The 24632-nt window shown below is 40.1% G+C and overlaps 1 protein-coding gene across 5 annotated transcripts in view; it reads left to right on the top strand.

Moving 5' to 3' along the window:
• SMOC1 (SPARC related modular calcium binding 1) overlaps nt 1-24632 on the top strand; it is a 1430756-nt gene that overhangs the window by 310899 nt on the left and 1095225 nt on the right. For all 5 annotated transcript variants that reach the window (XM_044074027.1, XM_044074032.1, XM_044074030.1 and 2 more), the window contains exon 2: nt 20041-20212. In XM_044074027.1, the coding sequence (XP_043929962.1) occupies nt 20041-20212 (172 nt within the window). The remainder of the gene's footprint in view (nt 1-20040; nt 20213-24632) is intronic.

Below are 24632 nucleotides of genomic sequence, written 5' to 3'. Positions count from 1 at the left end.
TGTAGAATATAATTCATTCAGTTTGTCATGGGTCTGCCTCAGCCCTCCTTCCAATGGGCCAGGCCTGATACATCTTTTGTGAGATGTACGCAGTGGGTATCCTCTCAAAGTGTCCAAACCACCTATGCTGACTCCCTGCAACACCTATCTGCTGGTCAGTGTCCGCTAATCCCCTCTGTCTTCATAGGTTCATAGGTTCATACTAAGCTATCTGCCCTAGGGCATTTATAAGCCTAGCCAGAGTGTGTTTGGCTTTCGCCACCCATTTTAAATTAATTTTGCTATGCCCTTTTTCGAGGTTAGTATACTGTGCCTCTGTCTAACAGTGACACAGAAGAGATACCCGGGGTAAACCTATGATCTCCCATCCACTCATCAAGATTCCTCTTGAAGAGAGTCAGTGAGGGACTCTGTCTAACCTGGACTGGGATTTTATTCCAGAGTGAAGGGACCCTCTGGGTTATGAATCTGTCCCTCCAGCATGTCCTATTTATTTCAGTGCTGAGGTTCAAGTCTCTCGAGCGTGTAACTTGATGGGATTTGGATTTTCTGAGGTGCAGCATGTCTATTAATTCTGGGTTGGACATGGCTTTATACGTCAGGCACAGATCGCCTCTGAGCAGGCGGTATGCCACTGAGTAGAGCTGGAGTTTCTTTAACCGGGCAGCATATGGCATCTGTTTGAGCCCTTTGATCCTCTTGGTGAGGTACCTTTGGGGTCTTTCCAGTTGCTGCAGGTGTCTGGTAAGGTACATCCCAAAAGGGGCATTGTACTCAGTTATGGGCCTGATGAGGGATGAGTAAAGAGGCACGATGACCTTCCCTAATCTAGATGTGAATCCCTTCATGATTAGGTGGGCTATATAAAATGTTTTTCTAACCACTTTGGCCACGTGGTTGTCAAATGAGAGATTGCTATCAACTTGGGTCCCCAGGTCCCTAATTACTTCTTCTGTACTTAATGGATTACCACCTATGTGGTAATTTGTGGGCACTTTGTTTTTGCCAAAGGGGATGACTATACACTTTTTGGCATTTAGCTTGAGGCCATGGCTCTGGCACCAGTTGTCTGTTTCTATGAAGCCCTTTTGGAGGATGCTTGTGTTGGCTGGAGAGTCGATTATGGTGCCCAGTTTGCAGTCATCTGTGAACTTGGTCAGCCACAGTCCTTCCCTGTTTGCCTGTACCTCCGAGAAATATATACCGAACAAGAGAGGTCCCAGGACTGAGCCTTGTGGGACGCCGCTTGTAATTTGTGATCAAGACCCCAAGATGTTTATTCTCATACACTTGAGTTTAGTCACTCTCCCATCACTCCAGAGGGCAACTCACTCTTTTTTGAGAAAGAACTTATGACCTCTAATTTTGAGATATTAATATTCATCCCAGCCACTTCACACTGAGCAGTAGGTCACTACAATACATGCTGGAGATCACACTCAGTTGAGGTGAACAGAACAATATCTTCTGCTAGATCTAGAGCATTAGTCTCCAAATTGAATCTCCTTTGACAGACTGGTCTGAGAGAGAAGCCAGGCTAAAATCAATGCAAAATGTCATCCATGATCATCCTTTTAAAGAATAAAAACTTTATCCAGAACAGAAACAGTGAGATTATCCCTTAGAGTGAGGCCAGGAAGTGTTGTTCATTGATTAGTGCCTGGTGGCCAGACAACTCAGATAGCTTTGTCAGGCTGTGTCTGAAAAGAATATGTGAAGCATGCTTAATAGGCTTACTGCTCACAAGTGGAAGTCAAGAGTGATGTTAATCAAGTGATAGGCATGAGCAATATGAAAACTCTTGTAAAGGAAACTGATGCTTGGAATGTGAATTGTCACCATACTGCTGGGGAAGGAGCCAGAGCTTGTGGGGAGGTCAAAAGAGTACCAACTAGATTTAGTTGGTCTTACTCTACAAAGAGCCTTGATTCCACAATCAGACTTGTTAGATTTGGGTTGTGTCTCTCTTGTTCTGGAATTCATCATCATCATCCTTGGGAAAGGCCAGGTAGGAGGTGGGATACCTTGATATGATTACAAATTGCAGAAAGGAACATTTGTCAGTTTATTTGCACTTAACAGCTATTCAGATGGTGTTCTTCTGTCTTAAAATTATGGCTTGATAAGGTAACATGTGGATACTGTAGTTCCTCTGAGTGAATTTAATGTTATTGTAAAGAATGATAGAGGTACTTGGAAGAGAGTGACTGGAGGAAACAGCTTGTCTGATCTGAACCTTGTGGTGACTTCTTAATGGCTTCTGTGCTAGTCATGGACTAGATTTTTTATAACTAACATCAGATTCAAGTACAAAAATGCTCATACGTGTACTTGGTACCAGAGCTCTTTGGATCAAATGTCAGTAAAATGCCAAGTTATTAAGGTGGAGGCTAGGGTTGCAGGCATATTGTATGACAGTACAGCACTGTAGTGGGGTCAGCAAAACAATGCAGATGGGCTGTCAAGACAGGGTATGGGTTAATGTGTTCCCAGAGAGGCTCATTCCTCTCAGTGTTTCTCCAGGGTCACTTGAGAAACTAGCTCAAGCCTTCAAAGGGGGAGAAATGTGATAATGTTAGGTATTGCTAGCTATGCCAGGAGAAGTAGTGCAGTGGATGTGTAACATACATCAGGTAGCTGGATTTTTGTAAAGAATTATATGTCATTTTTATATCAAACTGATTTCTATTTGTAAAGTTGCTTGTGTTAAAAGTGTACCAACAATGGATCCTGCTGGACAGAAGAGAAATACACCTGAATGTCAGACTGTATTCTTGGTATTGAAATGAATATATTGTAACAGAGGATAGTAGAAGAGAAGAGATTAATCTCAGTCCAGCAAACTTTGAAAATGGTCCATAAAGATTGTATCTTACAGTTCTGATTGCAGCCAGAGACAAAATGTCTCTGAAAACCAGGACTAGGAATCCTACTGTATTACCCTTAGGGCTGAATAAATTGCTACCCTGGAAGGGTATAAGTTTTTAAAATGACTTTATAGCTTCCAGATGCTATAACTCATCTTAGCAAACCTCTATGTGTGTCTATTATGACACATATTTGCTAGATTCTGGTTCATTTTCTAGTAAACGGGATAGTCTTGGAACCAGAAGTCAGATGACCAGATGTGTGTGATGTCATTCTGTAAGCCAGCACTGAAATGAAGTTTTAATACTAGATGAGACAGAATTCTCAGGGCAGTCTTGTTTTTGAAACCTGACAGTGAAGGATCACTTACTCATTTCATCATGCTTTGCTTTAGTAAGTAACCAGGGAACAAGTAATTCTTTAGATCAGTCAGGAAAATGTAGTGAGATTAGTTAAGTACTGTTTTTCTATATCTGTATGAATCTTTCTGTCGGGGTTATTTTTCATATTTCATATTTCATGTGGCCGAAACTCTGGTGTTTATCATGTTCTTTTATTATTTATTATTAAATATAGTTAAACTTTTCATTGTGGCTGGTCTTTTAGAAAATATTTAACCTGTGAGAGGACTTACATTTATTTGGTGACACTGTAGCTGCTCCTTAAAAGCCTTGCTGCATTGGTCAAACACTACCATTTGTATTAGTTTTACTCAGTTTTACTCAGTATAATTGAGTACCCTTGTAAGAACCTTAAAGTAGCTGGCTTTGGAGTGTTCTGGTGGCTGTATCTGCCTTATAGCCTGGGCAGAGGAGGCATAGCTGGTGAATCTGTGCCAGCCTTTGGTGTGTGTGTGTGTGTGTGTGTGTGTGTGTGTGTGTGTGTGTGTGTGTGTGTGTGTGTGTGTGTGAAAATCAAATCTCAAAGAGTGTGTCTACTGCCCCATCCTTGGTGGGAAGAGAAGAAGCTCTAGTCCACCACTTGATAGGCACCTAGTAGGAGCTTTGGACAATGAAGAGATCAGACCTACATTGTTAGAACAGCAAGAGTGCTTTTGAACTGTAACCCTGGTTAGCACCCTTCTGGAGGTGAAATGTTTATGCAGGAAGCAGGGCATCAGTTGTAGATCTTTGTAGTACTGCAGATCAGGGATAGGAACTCCACAGGAGGTTTACCCATCAGATTGACTAACAAATGCCTACTTTCTAACTTTCATGTTCCAGAGGAGGGCTGGCCAGCCAGTTCAGCTTGAGGAACAAATGAACTTTGGTTCTTGTCTTGAGGATAGGATGACACAACCTTTAATCTGTCCCAGGGAAGCTGGTGAGTTCATATGGGCTCAGTTAATTCAGGACAGAAGGGGGCTTGTTGAGCTCAATTCATGAGTCAGGTCATTTCAGTCAGGAGAACCGAATGGGGCAACGAGGCACTGGTAACAGGTGCTATTGTTTTCAGTAAAGAAGACCAGGGAATAAAAAAAAAACACTTGAAAATCTTCTACCTCACTTATTGAGTTAATGCTTATTTCAACACATTTCCAGTTTTGTCCATATTCTTTCCATACTGTGCTGAATTCTCTTCTGAAAGATCCACATTCCTTGTATTATTTTCTGAAGCTTTTTTGCCTTGGCCTCAACTGAAAATTGGCTTTGCCCAGTTGGACTTTCCTGATAATCAAATCAAACAAATAAATTAAACCTTTGGGTGTGCACTAATTATTGTCCCAATTTGTACAGTATGATTAGCAATTACAGTTTTTACAGAACTATAGAGCAGTATGCATTTCTCAATGTATTTATGCTTCTGTCTTAAATGATTACCTGTTTGAGAACAGGCATCAATGTGCTAACACAGCCATCTAGTAAATGTAAACTAAAAACTAAAGGCACTCAATTAAGCATTTATATATCATATCATGTTATTTTAGTCAACAGCAATTTCCAAGATTTACTGATGTTGCTTGTTTCTATCTATATCTCTGCTTGATTGTGTTAAAAGCATGCAGCTGTACCCATCCTTGATTTGTCTGACATCATTAACTGGCTTCACAGCATATTTTTGTAATTTTGTAAATATCCTCAAACACCACATCCATTCACAAAGAATTTACCCTGCTTGTTTTGTGTATTAAGTGACTAGATTGTGTCAGTTTTTTCTCAGTCCAGGAAAGATATGAGAACTGAACAAAAATGTAAATAACATTGTACTATGGTGATACCCATATAGTAAGCATCAAAAGCATAGATTATTATAGCAGATAAGGATTAATTAGCCCACATAACCTGCTTGCCTCTTATTATAGTTTACAATGCAGATACTGCTGCATCAAACCTGTCCTGTAACTAGAAAATCCTTGTCTGTCCTTTGCATTTTCAAGTTCCTATTTCTGTCACAGATCCCAACAGCCCAAACAGGATGGCTTGCGTTATGCATTTACAGCTGCCTTTGTGGGGGGGGGGATACTTTCTTGACCACTTTGGCGATCTTCATATTATACCGCCTTGTTCTTTCTCTTTTTTAAATAAGTTGTCTTTAACTTTATTGACTTAATTTTGGTGTATTTATGTTTATACTCTTTTATGCCAAATTTCCATCCAGTTTCAAAGTACATTACTGTATCTTTCAGCTGTCTAGATTTTTTCAGAATGTCTAGATTTTTTATTCATATTTTTGGTCTATTCCTCATGAAATTTGTGCTTTTCTGGCAAATCACTGAGTTTTGAAGTCACCAAGCAATAACATACATTTGAGTTTCAGACTTCATATCCTTCAGAAAAATGCATGCTAACACAAAACCTGTTATTCTAGCAATTTTCAAAGTTTATAAAAGCAGCTATTTAAAATCTCTGTCCTTTTTTTACGCCTTTGTCCCCCCATTTGTTCAGATTTCTTGAGCTAAGAGGTTGAGAGCTGTGGTATATACATAGCTAAATTAATCTAATTTGTTTTTTCTTTTTTATGACTTTTCTGTTATGGGTTATGTAACATTCCAGTGATTTATATCTGGAATGGCATCCTTCGTTCTGTGTCTTATATGGAGCCTTTCAGATCTTCATATAACGCAGTCCCAGTAACTGTCATCACTGAGGTGTATTTGTTTAATCTTATTACTGATGTCCCTCCCTCTCTGTCTCAGTACACTGCCTGTTGCCTTATTACATTAATGGAAATTTAGAAAAAGATTCTCTAGTGATAGAGAACTTTTTGAATTACCCAGTTTATACATTTCTCATTTCTGTTTGTTCACCTATTGAAATAAACAAGCAGCAACTTAACTCATTGTTTGTTTCCAAAGTTTGCCTTATTAGATCTATGCACGTTAAAGTTCCAACACTTTATGAATACACAGCTTTATCAAAAAGGTTAAGGTTGCCTTTGTGGTAAAGAGGAATGAACTCTGTCTATGACCCTGTTGGTCTGGATTTGAGTAATGCTCAGGAGATGGACAGATCAGAGGATTAGGACAGGGTAGAGTAATTGCCAACTTGAATTCAAGTAACACACCAAATAGCCGGTACTTCTCCAATTCTCCTTTAATGTAAATGACCTGGTACCTCGGCAATTCGCCTTCAAGGATCACAACTAATTGCCAACTTGCCCACAAGGTGGTGACATTTTATTATGAGTAAGGCGTGATGATGCAGCGGTAGTGTTGTCGCCTCACAGCAAGAGGTTCTCCCGTTCGATTCTCGGCTGGAGCACCTTCTGTGTGGAGTCTGCATGTCCTCCCCATGGTCGAGTGGCGTTCGAAAGACATGCGCGAATGGGTGTGCCTTCGTTGAAGGTTGGGCATCGGGCTGGCACCTCAGCACCATGAAAATCTACTGCCAATCATTAGCGGACCGGAGTACCGCTGTGGTGACCCCTAACCGGGAAAAGCCTAAAGAACAACAACAACCTTGAGTAAGTTACTGTTGTCAAGGACCAGGACTATTCATATGTGAAGAACAGAGAGGCCTTGGCCTGCCAGAAGTAAGTGCAGTATATACCCAAGACTCAAGGGAGAGAAAACTTGATATTCTTAGGTGTAACAGTCTAAACACCCAGGTTACTACCAATGGTTAGATGCATAACAAAACAAAAATCTCAAACTCCCTTTTACATTTATGGAAACTGTGCTCTGTTTCAAGAATTTAAGGGAATGTAACGTGTAGTGTGGCCATTTAAGGAAAAATGTGTATGTGGGGGGGGTGTTAAAATGAAAACAGGCCAAAAAATGGTTGTAGTTCCAGTTCTGTGGCATACAAAGCCAAAGACCTGTCTATACCCAAATGACCTGAGCCCAGTTTAGTGGCTCAGCTTCTGCAGAAGCCAGATGAGAGAGGACAGGATTGAGTGATCAATGTCAGTTCAATGGGGGATGGGAGGTGGGACAGTCTGCTGCTGTGCTGGCACCCCCAGGAGAATGTTGCGCTGCATGTATGTAGGGAGCATGCACACAGCTCTGCTAAACTCTGTTCACATGGTAGCCATCATGACACATCTGTGGAAACTTGCATGCCAACAGGATAAGGCATTGCAGACTCCTGTGTCTGTAAGCAATCACACCAGTCACTGAGAGAGGGTTTACGGTTAAAACTAGGAAAAGCTCTGACAGTTGCCAAGATGACAGCCTTCCACTATCAGTTTTCACTCCATAAGAAATTGAATGGGCTGATCAAATGTGGAGAGCTGATAACTGGCAAGCAACGAGGCATAAGGATAAAAAGAGAATTATTCTATGTGTTGCTCTTGTCCTGATTTTCAAACTCTGGCCCTTTCATTACAAAGCTGCCTTTCTCCTTGATCTCCAGGTACCCTCCTGTACTCCTGTCATCTGTAAAAAAGATTGATTTATTAAGTAGCCATTTCAAGTCATTCACTTTGTTTTCCACAAGCTTATGTTTTTTTTCCCTGCATGTTTAACTGGATTTTGACTTGGCCCATTGTCTGGATGCTAGCCTGTTATTATATCTTCTCATATTTTTATGAATGTTGATCAGATGTGTCGATTCAGTTTATATATGCTCTGTGTGTGTGAGATACACACACACACACACGCACACACACACACACACACACACACACACACACACAAGCAAATATATACTCATGATTTAGCCATATGACTTCCACTTTAACCTCCTTGTGTCATGTTTTACCCCTTTGTCTTCTGTTTTCCATAATACAAACTGTTTACTAGCACTGTTAACTTAGTTTGGTATTTTTATGTCCATCGGCACATTTTTACAGCTGTTCTTGTAATTTTTTTTTCTTCTACATGTTGTCTGACTGAATTGCAGTCGTTCCTAAAGGGAGGGCAGTTTGAAAGGCTTGCAACCCTAAGAGCACTGCCCTCAATTCTAGAACAGTGATATGCAGATTGGCCTCTATCAGGAACCAAGTGCCTTGGACTGTTCTACCCTGATAATGCCCCACACCTGATCTGGAAGGCATCCATGGTCACTATGGCATTGAGGTGGGGTGAAACAAATGGTCAGCCCAAAAGAATTTCTTCGGATTCCATCCACCAAGATAAGTCATTCTTGCAATGGTAGGTAATTGTAGGATGAGTCGGGGAATGATTGAGGATGGACCATTGGGAGGCAAGAAGCCACTGCACAATTCTCATGTGAAACCTTGCTAGCAGAACCACTGTGATGGGCACTGCCATGGATCCTAGAGCCTGTAGAACTAATAAGATGGGAACATTGTCTTTCGAGAGAATAATGTCCAACTGGGATCTTATCTTCTGCAGTCTGTGAAGAGGAAGGGAGGCTATGCAAGAGGTTGTATTAAGGCAGGCTCCTATAAAATCCAATTACTGAGTCAGACCTAGTTGAGATTTGGCGAGATTTACTGTTATACCTAGACAAACACAAATGTGTAGGGTGAAATCTCTTGTCTGTTCAAGTAGATGCTTGGTGGGAGCAGTAAGGAGCCAGTCATCCAAATATGGAAACACTCAGAATCCGTGCAGTCTCAGGTGAGCTGCTACTGCTGCCATACACTTGGTGAACCCCCAGGAACTGTGGTGAGACCAAAGGACAGGGCTCTGCACTGATAATGACTGACTCCCAGCCAGAGGCGGAGAAACCTCCTGGAGTGCTTGTCCATTTTTATGTGGTAATGTGCATCCTGGAGGTCTACAGAGCACATCCAATTGTCTTTCCTTAAGAAGGGGGGAATAGACTTAACTATGACCATCCAGAATTGTGTCTGCCAAACAAACTTGTTCAGAATGCTTAGATCCAAAATTTGTATCCAGTCCCTGTCTTTTTTGGCACCCTGAGTAAAATCTGGATCCTGTCTGGTCTGGTGGGACTTCTTGAGTGACTCTTTCTTTCTAGCAGCTTTTGAATTTCTAGAGCTGCCTGATCCCTGTGATTGAGTGGGACATCAGGGATTCTTCTTTTTCTTGTTTTTGTAGTGAAAACAAATGCAATGTAGTATCCTCTGGCAATGATCCTTAGCACCCAAGCATCTGTGGTTATTTTTTGCCAGGATAGTGGGTGCAAGGATAGTCTTCCCCCGACTGCCTTCAGAGGCAAGCAATTGGGCTACCTTCAGGAGCACTGGTAGGGTTTCCCTGAGAAACAGTCTCTGGAGCCCTGATTTTGTGGGCCATTTCTGCCACAAGGTTGGTGTTTTCCATTATAGCTTCCCCATCTGCCCCAAGGGGAGTCAGTACCATGAGAGTCCTAAAAAGGCCCCTAGGTTTCTTTAACCACATTTTTCTGCTTCTCTGGTTCCTAGAGTAGGAGTGCTGGGAAGCACAGAAACATACACCCATGGCAGATAGGGTTTTTCCACCCATCCTTTTCACACATGGCCAAGGTATCTTTAACTTTGGGACCAAAAAGGGAAGATCCGTCAAACTGGATGTTGATGAAAGAAGACTTAAATGGTTCCACAAATTCACCCAAGCATATCCAGGCATGTCTCCTTATGGCTACACTGGAACCCACTGCCCTAGTCATCCCTTTGGCTGCATGCGCAGTAAGTCTCATGAACAAGTTAGAGATAGACTCCAGGATGGCAAGCTGGGAGGCTACTTTATGTCTTCCATTCCTGCTGTGCGATCAACTTAATAAGATTGTCAGCAGTTGGAGGTCACCCAAGAGGTGGATAGGTGAGCACTGAAAGTTTGCAGGTACACAGACTCCTCTGAAGATGGTTCTTGGGGCTTCCGGCCACCCCTCTGCTTTAACATTTCAAGAGTGTCTCCAAAGGAGACATTTTCTGGGGGGTGACAGGAGGCACTCTCCCTGTCATCGAAGTCTGTATCCTGCATGACAGATTCCTCTAGGGGATCAAGATGTTTCCTCTTATATGATCTCTTCTGGGGCACCTCCTCAGTGGAAAATTCTTTGGAGGACCTGGAGGAGGTAAGGCCCTGTACAAGGGTGTCCTTCGACTTCGATGCTCAGTGTCTGGGTGTGTGGGTTGGTAGATGTTCTGGACCAGAGGGAATCCCAGGAAAATGCTCTGATGGGGAAGTAACAAGCTGAGAACCTGCAGAGTCCAAGGCCTTCTCCATGACCTGAAAGGCAGACCCTGCCAAAGAGGGATGGGAGCCCAGAACCGGGAAGGACAACCTCGGAAGAGTGGTCCCACCCCTATGCCAAGGAAACCACCATCAAGGTTGAAGTCGAAGAAGAGCCCACAAACAAGTCAGTGGTACTACAACTTTGGGAGTTCATCAGTTTCAAAGGAGCCAAGGAACTCAGAGCAGACACTTGGGCTGAAGGCATAAGAGTTGTCGGCACCAGGACAGCTGGATCTAGGGAAATCAGAGTCTTGATCTCTAAAGCCTCATTGGAGGTTAGAGGAGGAACATCTGGTGGAGTCCTTGGAGAAAAAGTCCCAATCTTCAGAAGGGAGTGAAACTTGGGAAGAGGTTGAAAGACCCCTCGCCATGAGGAGCTGATCCACCAACCTCACAATGTCGACTTCCGTCAGACTCCTAGAGAAACAGAAAGAAAAGGCTAAAGGGGACTCTGGCCTCTCTAAAAAGGTATTTGGAAGTTGTCACACAGAGGGATCTATTGAGGATGAATACTTAGTTCTGGGAGCTGAAAAGAATCATGGCTCCAACAGTGCTGGCAGCGCCATGGAAGGAGCCATTTCAAAAAGTACTGTCAGCACCATAACTAGCACCGAGGAAGAAGAGGTGGCATGAATAGTCAGTGCTGAGGTGGACAGCACAAAACATGAGTTGCACAGCTTGTTACTACAATCTGAACTGAAGAGGATGGTTCCACAGATTTTTTGGTAGTTAACTTGGATTCCACAGTAGGTATGGGAACCAAAGATGTAGATCTCTTATGTGACAGGGACGAAGGGGACACTGGCACTGAGATACTCCTCTCCTTAGCATGTTAAGTCTTGGTGGAAGGGGAAGAGGAAGATGAAGGAGAAGACTCATCCAATTTTGAAGTCCTAGGCTGACTGGACAAAGCCTCATCAAAAGATGTTTTAATCAGACCTTTTAAAATAAGCTTATTTTTCATCTCTGTGAGGGTCTGGTGACTAAATGCTTGACAGATATCACATTTTTGTTGTAAATGCCCAGGGCCCAAGCAGTAAATGCAAGATGAATGCCCATCAGAATTGGGCATTTTTCTTCCACAACCAGAACATTGTTTAAAGTCAGTTGTAACTTTACTCTTATCTGCCATGTTGATTGATAGAAAAGGAATCAACAGCAGAAGACACTCACACTCGATACACATGCATACAGAAAAACAGAAAGACAGAGAGAAGGGCTATCAACATTTGGTAGGCCAGGACTACCAGAGGTAGGGGCAAAAAGGATAGTGCTACTGATGATAGTATGGCACATACCCTTCTGGCCTTGCCAAGTTTGATTCCCCTTTCTTTGGCCAAAGGACTCTAGACTATGATTCAGGACTGCTGTCCCATCCTTAGGGATTAGTTCCACCCAGTCTGAAAAACCTCAGGCTTACAGCTTGGTTGCTCCAGTTCCATTGAATGCCAATAATTTATCTTCCCCAGTTCGAAAAAGTTTGCTGGCTTCCCATAAGCCTTCTACTAGGAAGCTCTACTTCAGTAAATGGAAAAGATTTTCTATTTGGGCACGTGATAACAGATTTGATCCTTTTCCATCACAAGTTGAAAAGGTTTTACAATTTTTAACTACGCTCTTCAAACAGGGAGCTTCTTCTTCTACCATCAAATTCAACTTGCTGCTATTTCTAACTTCCATGAGGATTTTGAAGAACATTTATTACTCTCACATAGGCTCTGTAAGGTGTTGCTGATAGAAACCTTAATATTAAACCCTCCTTATAGGAACCCTCTTGTCCCCTGGGATCTCACTATGGTTTTGCAGTCCTTGGTCCATTCCCCCTGTGAGACACCGGTTACTTGTGATTTGAAATTTCATTCATTGAAGACCATTTTCTTAGTAGCCATTACATCCACTAGAACGATTTCAGAGATTCATGTGTTATCCTCAAAACCTCTATATTTGATTTTTCATAAGCACAGGGTATCATTAAGAAACAATCCATCCTTTCTTCCAAAAGTAGTATCCAAAACTAACATTAATCAGTCTATTGATTTACTAGTCTTCTTCCCTAATTTCTCTATCAAAAGAGAATATTGCTTACACTTATTAGATGTTCACAGACAATTGCGCTTTATCTCAACAGTACTAAAGACTTCAGAAAGTCGGACCAGTTATTTGTTTCCTTTTCAGGTCCTTCCATGGGTAAACCAGTTTCAAAGGTCACATTATCTAAGTGGTTAAGAGAATTTATAAGCTTTATCTACAATAAGAAAAATCTCCAATTACCAGTCCCAGTTAGAGAGCACTCTACAAGGGCTATAGCCACGTCTGCTGTTTTCCACTCTAAGGCCTCCATGGATGATATATGTGCAGAAGCAATTTGGGCTTCTCCACATACCTTTATCACTCATTACAAAGTGGATCTGGTCTCCAGGGGAAGAGCATCATTTGGTTCTATGGTGCTCAGGAATAGCCTTCCATAAGGTCTTCCAAGATACAAGGTAGCGGGGGATTCTGTCCCATATGTCAAGGATAAATGAAGATTGACAACGTCAGATAAAGAAGTTATGGACTTACCATAACATTCCATCTGTGTTGTCGATCTTCGTTTATACTTGACACCCCGCCCTCCTTCCCCCTCCTTCAGATTCCTTGAAGGAACCAGTCCTGGTTATTTGTTATTTCGTGTATGACCTTGGACAGAGCCTCTTCAGTTGTTATAGGACTATTTTTCCTTATCTTTTTTTATAGCTGCAAACTCAATCTGAGGTAATCTAGAGAGGGGCATTCTGGGTAGGGACTTAGCTCAAGGGTGTTTGGCTCACGTAAGCTGTTATGACAGCTTAGCCAGTTCCAAAAGTTGGAACCGAATCCCATACATCAAGGGTAAATGAAGACTAACAACACAGATGGAATGTTATGGTAAGTGCATAACTTCTGTTATTGTTCTGAAAATAGCATCCTCCCTTCTCTAGTCATAATGTTTGTTTCATCTTTCTTTTTTTTTTTTTTTTTGTACAACGATTTTTCCATAAAGCACTTGTACAAAAAAAAAGTTGAAACAAACAAACATAGCACATTTAATTCACCAGTTTTAATATCTGCAATTCATGTTGTTCATGTCTCACTGTTTTCATGTTGCGTTGTCCATACTTGCTGTTCTGTATGTTTGTTACAATGTGCAGGGCTGTGGTTATTGTAATCCATACCTCTCAACTGTCCAGATTTCCACAGAATGTCCACATTTTTGCCTCATATTTTTGGTCTGGTCCTCATAAAATTTGTGGTTCTCTGTCAAATCACTGGGAGAGTCTGCAGATTGGAGTCACTAAATAATGACATACATTTGAGTTTTAGACTTCAAATCCTTCAGAAAATGTATGATAATACAAACCCTGTTACTCTAGCAACTTTCTAAATTTATAACAGCAATGTTTAAAATCTGTCCCTGTTTTCGAGCCTTTGTTCCCCCATTTTATCAGGGTTTGTCCAGATTTCTTGCATTAGGAGGTTGAGAGGTATGTTGTGATCCATACTATATGACTGTGGTTTACATCTGGATGAATACCCAGTTACACATATATGATTCTCTCTCTAGCCTCTTTTTGCTAGATCTACGTTCAAATCTGATGCAGTACAAGAAGACAGCAAATGCTGCTGCAGGCCTGCTCCATATTTGTCAGCTACTTTCCTCAAGAATTTGACAAAGCCAAAAAAATAATGGGTGAGAAAGGCCCATAATCAGGGACAATTTTTAAATATTGCTCCAATTCACTTAAAAAGCAGCTAGAGCAATAGGTTTTACATCAGCATGCAGTTCCTGAACAATGAAAAGTATGAAAACTATAATTTCTGTCATTATTGACTGACTATCCCTCAGTACTTTTACAAAAACACAAAAACCTTATGAGAGAAAGGGCAAAAATATGAGGCAAAATCAGGGGCAGTTGTAAACATTACCTGCCCCTGCAGCATATTAAAATGGTATGTTTGTTATATTATATTATACTTATCATATGGCTGCAGCAGGCATGCTTCTGTTGGCATCTACCATTTGTTGCTCAGACTATAGCAAAAAACCTGTGCTTGATGTACCACTTGCATGTTTTTTTTTTTTTTTTATTTTCAGCTTAAAATATACTTCATTAAGTTTTATAATAAAACAGAACCTGAAGGTGTTGATGTTATCGCTTATGTGATTTATAACATGGCTTTTACAATGGTTTTAGAACTTTCACTGCCCCAGTAACAGACACAGATGACCTTTACTGTAATATGAATGATGCGAAAATTAAAGCTGGACTCTTTGTTTGCACAATCAGAGCCTTTGAAACTGTAAGCCACGGGATGTTCTTCGTGTTTCACCGTTGCAGTCACCACATTTGGGTTATCCCTGCTGGGGTAGCCCTCGGCAGGCCTGAATACTAGAGACTTAGTATTTCTGCGTCAGTTGCTGTCGATTAAAGACTGACATCAGGTCATCAGTGGTATAAAGGGACAAACCCTACAGACCTACAAAACAGACTATAGGATAACTTTTTTTTTTAATTGTACCTGGTCTTCTAACAAAGTACTAAATATCTCAAAGAAAACCATGTAACTTTTTTTTTTGATTATTTTGCTTCAGCCAAGAAAGTGACTGTTGTCTCCACCATCCAAATAATTGATAACAAAGGGAAGAGTATACCAAATGTCATTAAACAGCGGTATCTGGGCCTAACTCTTGACTCCTCTCTCAGTTTTAATACTCTTACAGATAGTATCACTGATAACGTTCTCAATTAAATTCTGTGGCAGAATCCACCATCTGTTCTCTCCTACAGCCAGATTAGCCATAAGCAAAAATCTGTAATACCAAATTGGAAATATGGCCTCCCACTACTAATATTGCATTCAGTCAAAAATACAGCACAGTACAGATTATAGAAAATAAAGTCTGCAAATTTATCCTTTTAGCAGATGGGCTTTTGCAACACTACCAGTTACTTGAAAAATCCAAATGGGTATCAGTGACTGAGAGAGCTACATTACTCCTGAGTGTACTGATATTCAAAGTATTAAATCAGAGCTACTGCTCACCTCTTAAAATGAAACTTCTCAAACAAGATTACAGCTATGGATTCAGAAATTCCCCCTACAACAGTCTCAGACTGGGATCAACATCCTGGAACCAGTTACCTCCCAGTGTTACAAATCAAAACACATTAAAGCTTTTTTAAAGATACTCTAAAAGAACATCTGAAAGCAGAATCCAAATGCAAATGCTTCTGTGACTCGGGTTAAACTCTTATATGACTTAATAGACTGCATTTTAACAGTATACAAGAAGGTTTGGCACTGTAAAATACTGCAACCAAAAAGCTTAGCTAGTGTCCTAATGCTTTATAATCATAAAAGACAAATATTACAGTATGCCTTTACTTTTTAGTTACTACTACTGATGGGGAATTTGTTGAATTTTACTCTGAAATGTTAGCTGTTATTAATGTGTCTATTTAATGTTGTATGTAGATGTTATACTACATACAATATATTTCTCTCATCCTGTTGCTTCTTGATTCCTAGGTCATGGACACAAAGGGTCAGTAGACCAGACCATCAACCCAGTTATCAAACAGTAAATAAATGAATAAATAAATAAACAAGCAAGAAAATGGTAAGAAACAAAAAGAAGACAGCATTGCTTTCACAGAACCACAAGTTAACGGATACATCTCAATTTTTTGTTCAAAAATTAAGGGCCCAAAATCAAGGACAAATTTTAAATATTGCTCTAATTTACTTAAAAAGTTAATAAAACAATAGATTGTGTATCAACATGAGAACAACAGGTGATGTGAAACTCTATAGACTGGCATTATTGACTGCCCGACTGTAATCCTCAGTGGTTTACCAGAAAATCAAATTATGAGCGACAGGGCAAAAATGATGAAGCAAAGTGAGTTAAGCTCAAGAGGCAGGGGTAACAAAAAACTAAAGGAGAAGAGCTTATATTTAAGAAATAACAGTCATGATGAAGAGGGAGTTAAACAAGGAGTCACTTCACATTACTATGATCTTTACCACAAAGGTACACAGGGCTGTGAGAAGACGAGTCACACCTTCCTCCCACATCCTCTTCTTCCTGCTGTCACTAATCTCCGTTTCTCTTATAAATGATTTGTGATAGAGTTTGCCATCTTTGTATCCTCATTAGTTGAATTAGACAGTAATGCTATTAGTTTTATTGCATGCTCAATGTCTTGAGTTAGTTTCAGAATGCAAGATGGCCAACAGACAAGAATTCCTTCTGAAATGGATTTTCATACCCAGTTCAGTGACCACCAGAGAATAAATGATTTCACAACTTAACTGGACTTTGTTGCATGGCCACAGCATATGTTGAAATCCTGCTTCCTGCATGCCACTTTTAGAGCAACATCTATATTCTGACAGATGTCTCTTTAATAAACTTAGCAGTAGATTATATCTTGTATATTATTTTAATTGTCATGGATTTTAAACAAAGTGGACGAGTTGTTCAAAAGTATGAGTGCTATTTGGCTTGGAGTTACCTAAAAGCATTTAGGGATGTGGAAGATGCTAATGTATGTGACTACCAGAAACTAATATTTTGTCAAGGGATGGAACTCCACCTGAAGCTCAGTCTCTCTTAGGTTTTACAATTAGATACTCAGCATGGACAAACTGGCACGAATCAATAATGTCATGTAAGTAATGTAAGTAACATTTTATAAAGCTTAGCTAAAGACAAATGTAAGAGGGCACACCTTAGTAGTTTTCTTAACAGCTTATTATGTTAGCAGAAGAAGAAAGGCAGTATTCCAGATTTTTAACAGTTAGTTGTGTTAGCAGAATGTCTGCATGCACAAAAGACTAACAGTTAAGTCTTCACCTAAACATTTGTCTGCTTGTAATCAAGGAGAAAATATTACCATATGAGTTGGTTTGTTTTATATGTTCTAAAAAAGGTATATAGCCAAGTACTGCCCAGTTAATGACAACAGTACTATTCCTGTAAAACTGTAAATGCTAACCAATAAACTGAACCTGAAAGTATACCTCTGGAATGTGATAATGCTGAAATTTTAATTAACAGAATTGTAGAAACCATTTCCTTTCACTGTGTTACCAAACTTCTAAAGCATAATGTTGTGATATGAGGAATCAAAATGTAAAGGTTGGATTCAGGTAGCATGATTACATTACTGAGAGCACAATATGTTGGCCAACATAAAACAAATAAGCATAAAACTGAAGTAATATGTGTACAAGGAGTTGAAGGGAATGCTTTATAATACAGGTAGAAAGACAAACTCTTTGTGGCAAGTGTTACACTCAGTAGCTCTAGTGATTAAGCAGCAGCCTACATGGATGATGTAGTAATATTTTCTGAGAATTGGGACACCCATCTTCCTAAAGTACACCCAAACTTAGATTCCCCTTCTTTGAGCTGCAATAACTGCTAACTCAGCTAAAGACTGCACAGATTAGCATGGAATCACATTGTTGTCAGTCCTAGACAAAGTTTTCACCAGTGTATTACTGACTAGACTGAAAGGAGCAGTTGATGACAAACTCAGACTGGAACAGGCTGGATTTAGATATGGTCAATCCTGCACTGACCAGATATTTGCACTAAGACAAATGATAGAAAAAGCAACAGCTTGGAAGAAACCAGTCATTGTCAACTTTGTGGACTTCAAAAAAGCCTTTGACTGTAAACATAGACTATCACTATGGCACATCTTGGAAGAATTCAGGATTCACGAGTAAACACATAAAAACACAAGGATAAAGTCACTCTGTGAGAAGAAATATATATCCAATAAATGTACTCTGACAATGACACCATGTGAAGGCTAAAATTCTTTATTGAGACATAAGAAGTGAGTGCTTTCACGTCTAGACAGAATGCTTCTTCAGACATAAAAAACAGATACAATGCTTTGATTTTTAAAAAAGAGACAACCAATGAGATCATGGAAACACTTAATCAACCCAATTGGACATATAAAATATTTTAAAAAACTAGTAGACATAAAATACTACATATATAACACAATTAATGTTTACAACTATCAATCATATAAAAGATATGTGTGTGTGTGTGTGTGTGTGTGTGTGTGTGTGTGTGTGTGTGTGTGTGTGTGTGTGTGTGTGTGTGTATATATATATATATATATATATATATATATATATATATAAATCAATGTGTCAATGGTCTATCTAAAAGGAAAGGTTTGAGGGAAATTTTATCATTTAAACCATATTCTTTATCAGCTAAAAACTAGTTAGTTATTGAACTAGTATATATGAGTAATAGAGTAGGTGATTTAAAGAGTCATACTAAACATATAGAAACTATGTGGATTATGCGGCTCCAAGCTGAACATATTCAACTAGAATGAACTTTTTACTATGACTCCATGTTACCTCTGGACCGAAGCCTCAAATAATAATTTTTTTAACCCTTCTACCTACTTAACATCAGTCCCCTGTGATCTATCTGTCCAGTCATTTGGTATCTTATTCTTCACCAATGAGTCAGTCAAGGGGCCATCATCTATGAATACATTAGGACCTCATCTACTTCTCCCTGGAGCTCATACAACCCCTCAGTGGCTTCCAGTGAATGCTATACCTGCCAGTATTTAGAGGAGGAGTGTGAACGCTTCCCTGCATGACTATTGCCTGACCTATATGGCTATGCTGCAACAGTTTGTCAGGTCTGGGCTGCACCAAATGCGACCCATGCAGTGAGCCAAGCCACCTTCCTCCTGCCCAGGATAGGAGAGCTGCATGACACTCACCCATCCTCCTGCTCAGTCCAGCTCCTGTGTCCACTAATCATTCATCGGTCAACTGAAGGATATTTGCGGCATTATCCCGCTGCACCACAGCAGCAAGACTTATTAAAACTGTTTTCATTTACTTGTTAACTGGGTAAGCTAACAGGGCACACATATCTCTTTTCAGGAGCACTGTTTGATTACGTGTCTTAGTCAGGTCACTCAGTAGGCAAATGAAGTTGAAAAGAATCAAACAAACCCCGTATCCTTCACTATAGGAAGCAGCTCATTAACAGCTCAAAGCCGTAATCTCCGTAATCTTCTGTGCTAATTCCATCCATCCACAATCCTTTTTTCCCAGTTTTGCACTCGGGGTTGGGGTGTTAGTTCAATGTTGACAACCATCTAGAACCAAGGTTCACACCGCCAGGTGGCCAACATGCTGCGGCTGTTCTTCCATACCATACTCTCACATGCACACTCACACCTGTCACCACTTTAGAGTTTCCAATCCACCTACTGCATGTCTTTGGAATGTGGGAGAAAACAGCCTGGCAATTAGCACAGAGAATCCTCTCTGCTAATTGCCAGACTTTTTTTTTTCAGATGTAATAGCACCAGTTTTCCTGCTACCGAAACCAAATTAAAAGGAGTCTGAAAGGAGTTGTAACTCAGATTTCTAACTGCTTTAATACTTTGCAGACAAAGGAAGCAGTCCTACAATTTGTTCTGTTTTAAGAAAAAGACTGTTGGAGGTGTAGAAGAGAGATTTATCAGCATTTCTTTAAGATTACAAGCACTGATTTAAGTGTAACTGCTTTCTGAACTCTCACACATGCTAATTAGTGTTTTTTCCTTCCCTAACAGTTACTGATTGGTGATCGGGAGCGGGACCCTCAGTGCAATGTCCACTGCACCAGAACACAATTGAAGCCAGTCTGTGCATCTGATGGCAGGACTTATGAATCAAATTGTGATTACCAGAGAGCCAAATGCCGGGACTCTTCACTGAGCATTATACACCGAGGACGATGCAAAGGTAATAGAGCCAAACCTATGGTGGGATAGCAGTAAATTACCAGAAATTGTAATGAGTTATCACATAGCTAGAATCATATTGCAGCAAACCCATGCATCTACTGGGAGTACTGCAGTGCCATTACGTTTGCTTTAGGAAGGAAAAAATGCATGACTACATGCCAGAAGTCATGAGTCATTAAGTAAATGACTTACTGACATCTAGGTCCAGAAAACTGAAGATTGATGGACTTTTTTCTTTATTTAATGACAAGCAGAGTACAGTAGGCATAGAAGTCTACTTTAGGCATGCTTTAGGAAACTAAATGTTTAGATGTTGTAGAACTACCTCATGTTCCATGTGTGGTGAAATGAAATACAGGAAGTACAGCTTGGTTTGATCATATTATAACAAGTATATATCATAACAGTAAACAGTGACTGATAGCAACAAAACATGACTTACAGAGAGAGCAATTATTTGTGAGCCTTACAAATGAGACATAGCAGGACATTGGCTCTAGATGATTCAGTGTTGAAGTGACACCCCAACCCCATGTGCAAAAATGAGAAAAAGGGATTGTGGATGGATGGATGCATGACAAAACTTAAAAATGCAAATACAACAATTTTATCAAAGAGGAGGTACTAGTAGTTAATTAACACAAGTGAAGAATAAACTAATCTAAACAAAGCATGAAGTTTGCTTTGTCTAAGGAAGTAGATTATTTTATAAAGACAAGTGCAGCTACTGTATTTTTACAATTAATTAATTTGTTTTGAACCTTGTAATTGAAAGGTGTTCTGAAAAGCATGGAAATGTGTTCTGTCTTGAAACAATTTCCTCAGCAGAATAGGAGTGAGAAACTCAAAAGCTGAAGTTTAACAGAAGATGTGTGGGGAGTCCAAACCTTCATTTCATCATCTGAAAAAATATTTTTTGCATGCTGTATGATAAATCAGTTTTAAGTGTTGTGAAGTTAACACCTAAAATTTGGTTCTTTTACATTATTGGGACAGATGTTAAACTGCATAAGTTATTATGCAAAGGAAAGTTACTTTTGCCTGCATGATATCCTCTCCCACTACTGCTTAACTTGATAGCTACTAAGTGACCATGTTTTACATATATCTATTACAGTAAGTACAACTAAAACATCTTTCTGATAATAAGAATATAGTTATAAATCAAGCTGATAAGGATGGGCCAGTTGTATTGTGGGGCACATTTGTATACAAACAGGAGGTATATTTATAGTTACAAGATGCAACATGTTACCATAAAATGCTATTGGATCTTCTTGGAAATTTAAAAAGGAAATAGATAAATTTTGATGGTCTGAGGGTATTAATCAATAAATGGCTTTGGAGAGCATCAAAGATGAATGGCAGATTCAGATATTTTATATGCTGTCTAAAACCCATACAAACTCTGTTAAAGCCCCCAGGAAAGCCAACAGTGTCAGAGAAAGGGTCACTTGTGGAGCCACTTTCAGAATTTCTAATGAAGTACACCACTTTAAGCTTATATTAGATCTAGAATACAAGATACAACTGAATTACTTAAACTTAAGGATGATTTACAGATGAAAATGCTTTATTTGTGTAGGTTAGATGTTAATTCACTCTGTACCAGTTTACCACATTGGGCAGGGTTGTTGGCTGTAGAATTTTGGGTACAGAGAACTCTGTTGTATAGTCTGGGTTTTAATACATTTCTTCTGTGCCTTACAAAATATGTTTGCACTAAAAATATGCTTTATTTTGATGATAATTGCTTTTTACAATTGAAGGGGATGGCTGTGGGTGTTTTATTTTCACTTATCTATGCCAACATAACTATGGCATACGTAGAAGAATAGTTTATCTATACTACCAGCCACAGTATCTATATCTGCACTATTGATATGTGCTACAGATGTTTGGATGATTCTTGGCTGGTATGGCTATCAGGTCTGATCTTTCTTCATGAATTTGTGGATTATTTAAATAGTATAACTGGGACATACATTTTAGCTTTGAATGCCATTAGTATACTGGCTTTTTTATATGTACAGGTGACTGAAAATCAAGATAATGCAATAAGAATATCAGTATTCAGGAAACTATTCCATAAAAACTCTTTTAGAAGCTAATAGCATGAATCCCAGACATTTTCTAAACAATATTACTTTTTCACAATCCCTTACAAAGAAAATATGTTCCTCCAGTGATGATTGGCAGAAATGTTTATAAGAGTAGTTGAATTAAGGCAGTGAAAGAAAGGACTGATCAGAAAGTTAATAGTGGATTACTGGAATATATTGAAAAATCGAATATTAGATTGTGTCACCACTTTTGGGTCAGATGACAAAGTACTAGCATTTCTGATACTTAACTATTGGGACATTCTTGGAACAAGAACTGGCAGAAATTTTACCAATCATTGCAGATTTACATACAGAAAAGGAAAAACTGTTTTCAGGGTCTACATATTAGTTTCACCTCAAGTGCTTGGCAGTGCTCTGTACAGACTCAGACACCTTGAGTTACACTTTTCCTGTAAAGGGACTATATAAGGAAACAGCTCCAGTACTTAGCAATAATGACCATCCCTCCTGACATGTCTAAAGGTCAGTTCTTTGTGCTTTCTCCTATTAACCTGGTGAACTTGGGCATTCTGAGGCAGTGCAGCAACTGCCTCATGCACACAGACAACCCTCTCCTCTTACCTCCCAACACTCAGACTTGTGAGAGATGCACTTATATATCCAGAATGGAAGCCATGCACTCTCAAGCCAAGACCAGAATAGCTGGTCAAGAGGAGAAGGTCAACACCTGCACCACACCACATGCAACACATAGCCCTCCAGAACACCCACCATCACAGCTGTCACATAAAAACACAAACCACACACCCACCTTTGCGGAAGCTCTCAATAGAAATCTACCCAAATAGCAGAGACCTCCAAGGCAGAAATGCACTCAACCACCACAACACAGCACAAACCACAAGACACATAGCTCACCTACACAGTGTATCCCTCAACCTAAGCCCTTAATGCAAAACAACTTGCCCAGTACACTAATCATAGGTGACTAGATAGTGAGGCACACTGATGTCCCACTCACTAGGTTGAATAAGGAGAAGGTAACAGTCAGCTGTCTATCGGGTGCCAGAATCCAACACATAACACATACACTCAGGTCACTCCACAACAAGTACATAAGTATGACTCTGTCACTGTCCATGTGGGTGTGAATGACCTGAGATGCACCTCCCTGGACTACATGAAAAGAGACATGGAGGAGCGTTTGGATTATGTGGCCCATGATCCTACCCCTGAGCAGCATCTTACCGTCACCCAGAATGATACTACAGTACAAGCAGAAAATGATTGACTTCAACAATTAGCTAAGTTTCTGGTGTCATTCTAAGTGGATCCAGTATCTGTCTGCTTGGGATGACATGACTGACAGACCTCAGTGCTTTGCCAGAAAGGGCCTGCATCTGTCACACCTGGGTTTCCGGATACTGGATAAGGCTCTTGCCACCCCTATAGTGCCTTTTTTAGGCGATGTTCCAAAGACCAAATTACCACCATAACTGCTATAAATAAATGCAATCTGAGGGTCATGCTGCTTAATGCTTGAAGTCTAAATCTCAAGATGCACTTGCTCAAAACACTCCTAAAAATGGAGAACATCGACATTTGTGCTGTAACGGAGACCTGGTTTAAAGCAGCAAAAAGCACCCCAGTGCTACTAGGTGATAACTCATTACACAGTTTTTGGCCCCAGAACATGGACTGAAGCTCCAAAGGTGGTGGTGTCTCCATATTCATAAAGGATATGCACACCTCCAGACTAGTAGCCCAGCATAACACATCTGAGATACTTCAGGTACAACTAACATTGGGTAAGACAGTAATTCAGGTTGTAGCCTGCTGTAGGTCCCCAACCATTTTCCAAGACTCTCACTCCACGTTCCTAAGCACCCTGGAAAATATTAGGGTCCAACCCAACACTTTCATACTCCGTAACTTCAACTACTCCTCCATCAATTGGGAAAACTACTCATGCACCAATACACTGGCTCAACTCTTCCTGGAATTCATCAATTCCAGTGCCTTGGAACAGCTCATTCTCACCCCCACTAGAGGAAGCAACATCTTTGACCTGCTTATTACTAACATGGGCAACCATTGCTCTACACCAATAGTCAGTTTCTCCCTGGTTAGATATGACTGCAAACTGATCACCATGGAAATCCACATCTCACCCCCATCCCCCACAAAGGTAACCACCATGAAAAACTTCTCCAAAGCTGACTTTGAGCTCCTAAAAACAGAGGTGGCAAACTTCACAGCACCCATGTCAATGGAAAATAGATGCATGACTGCTGAGTCATACACCAGTGCACTATAGGAACACGTACATAAATGCATGGAATTAGCCACACC

Source organism: Protopterus annectens, chromosome 6.part0 (genome assembly GCF_019279795.1).
Source record: "Protopterus annectens isolate FY-2018-M chromosome 6.part0, PAN1.0, whole genome shotgun sequence".
Classification (NCBI taxonomy): Eukaryota; Metazoa; Chordata; order Ceratodontiformes; family Protopteridae; genus Protopterus; species Protopterus annectens.
This window is presented reverse-complemented; position numbering and strand designations above follow the sequence as displayed.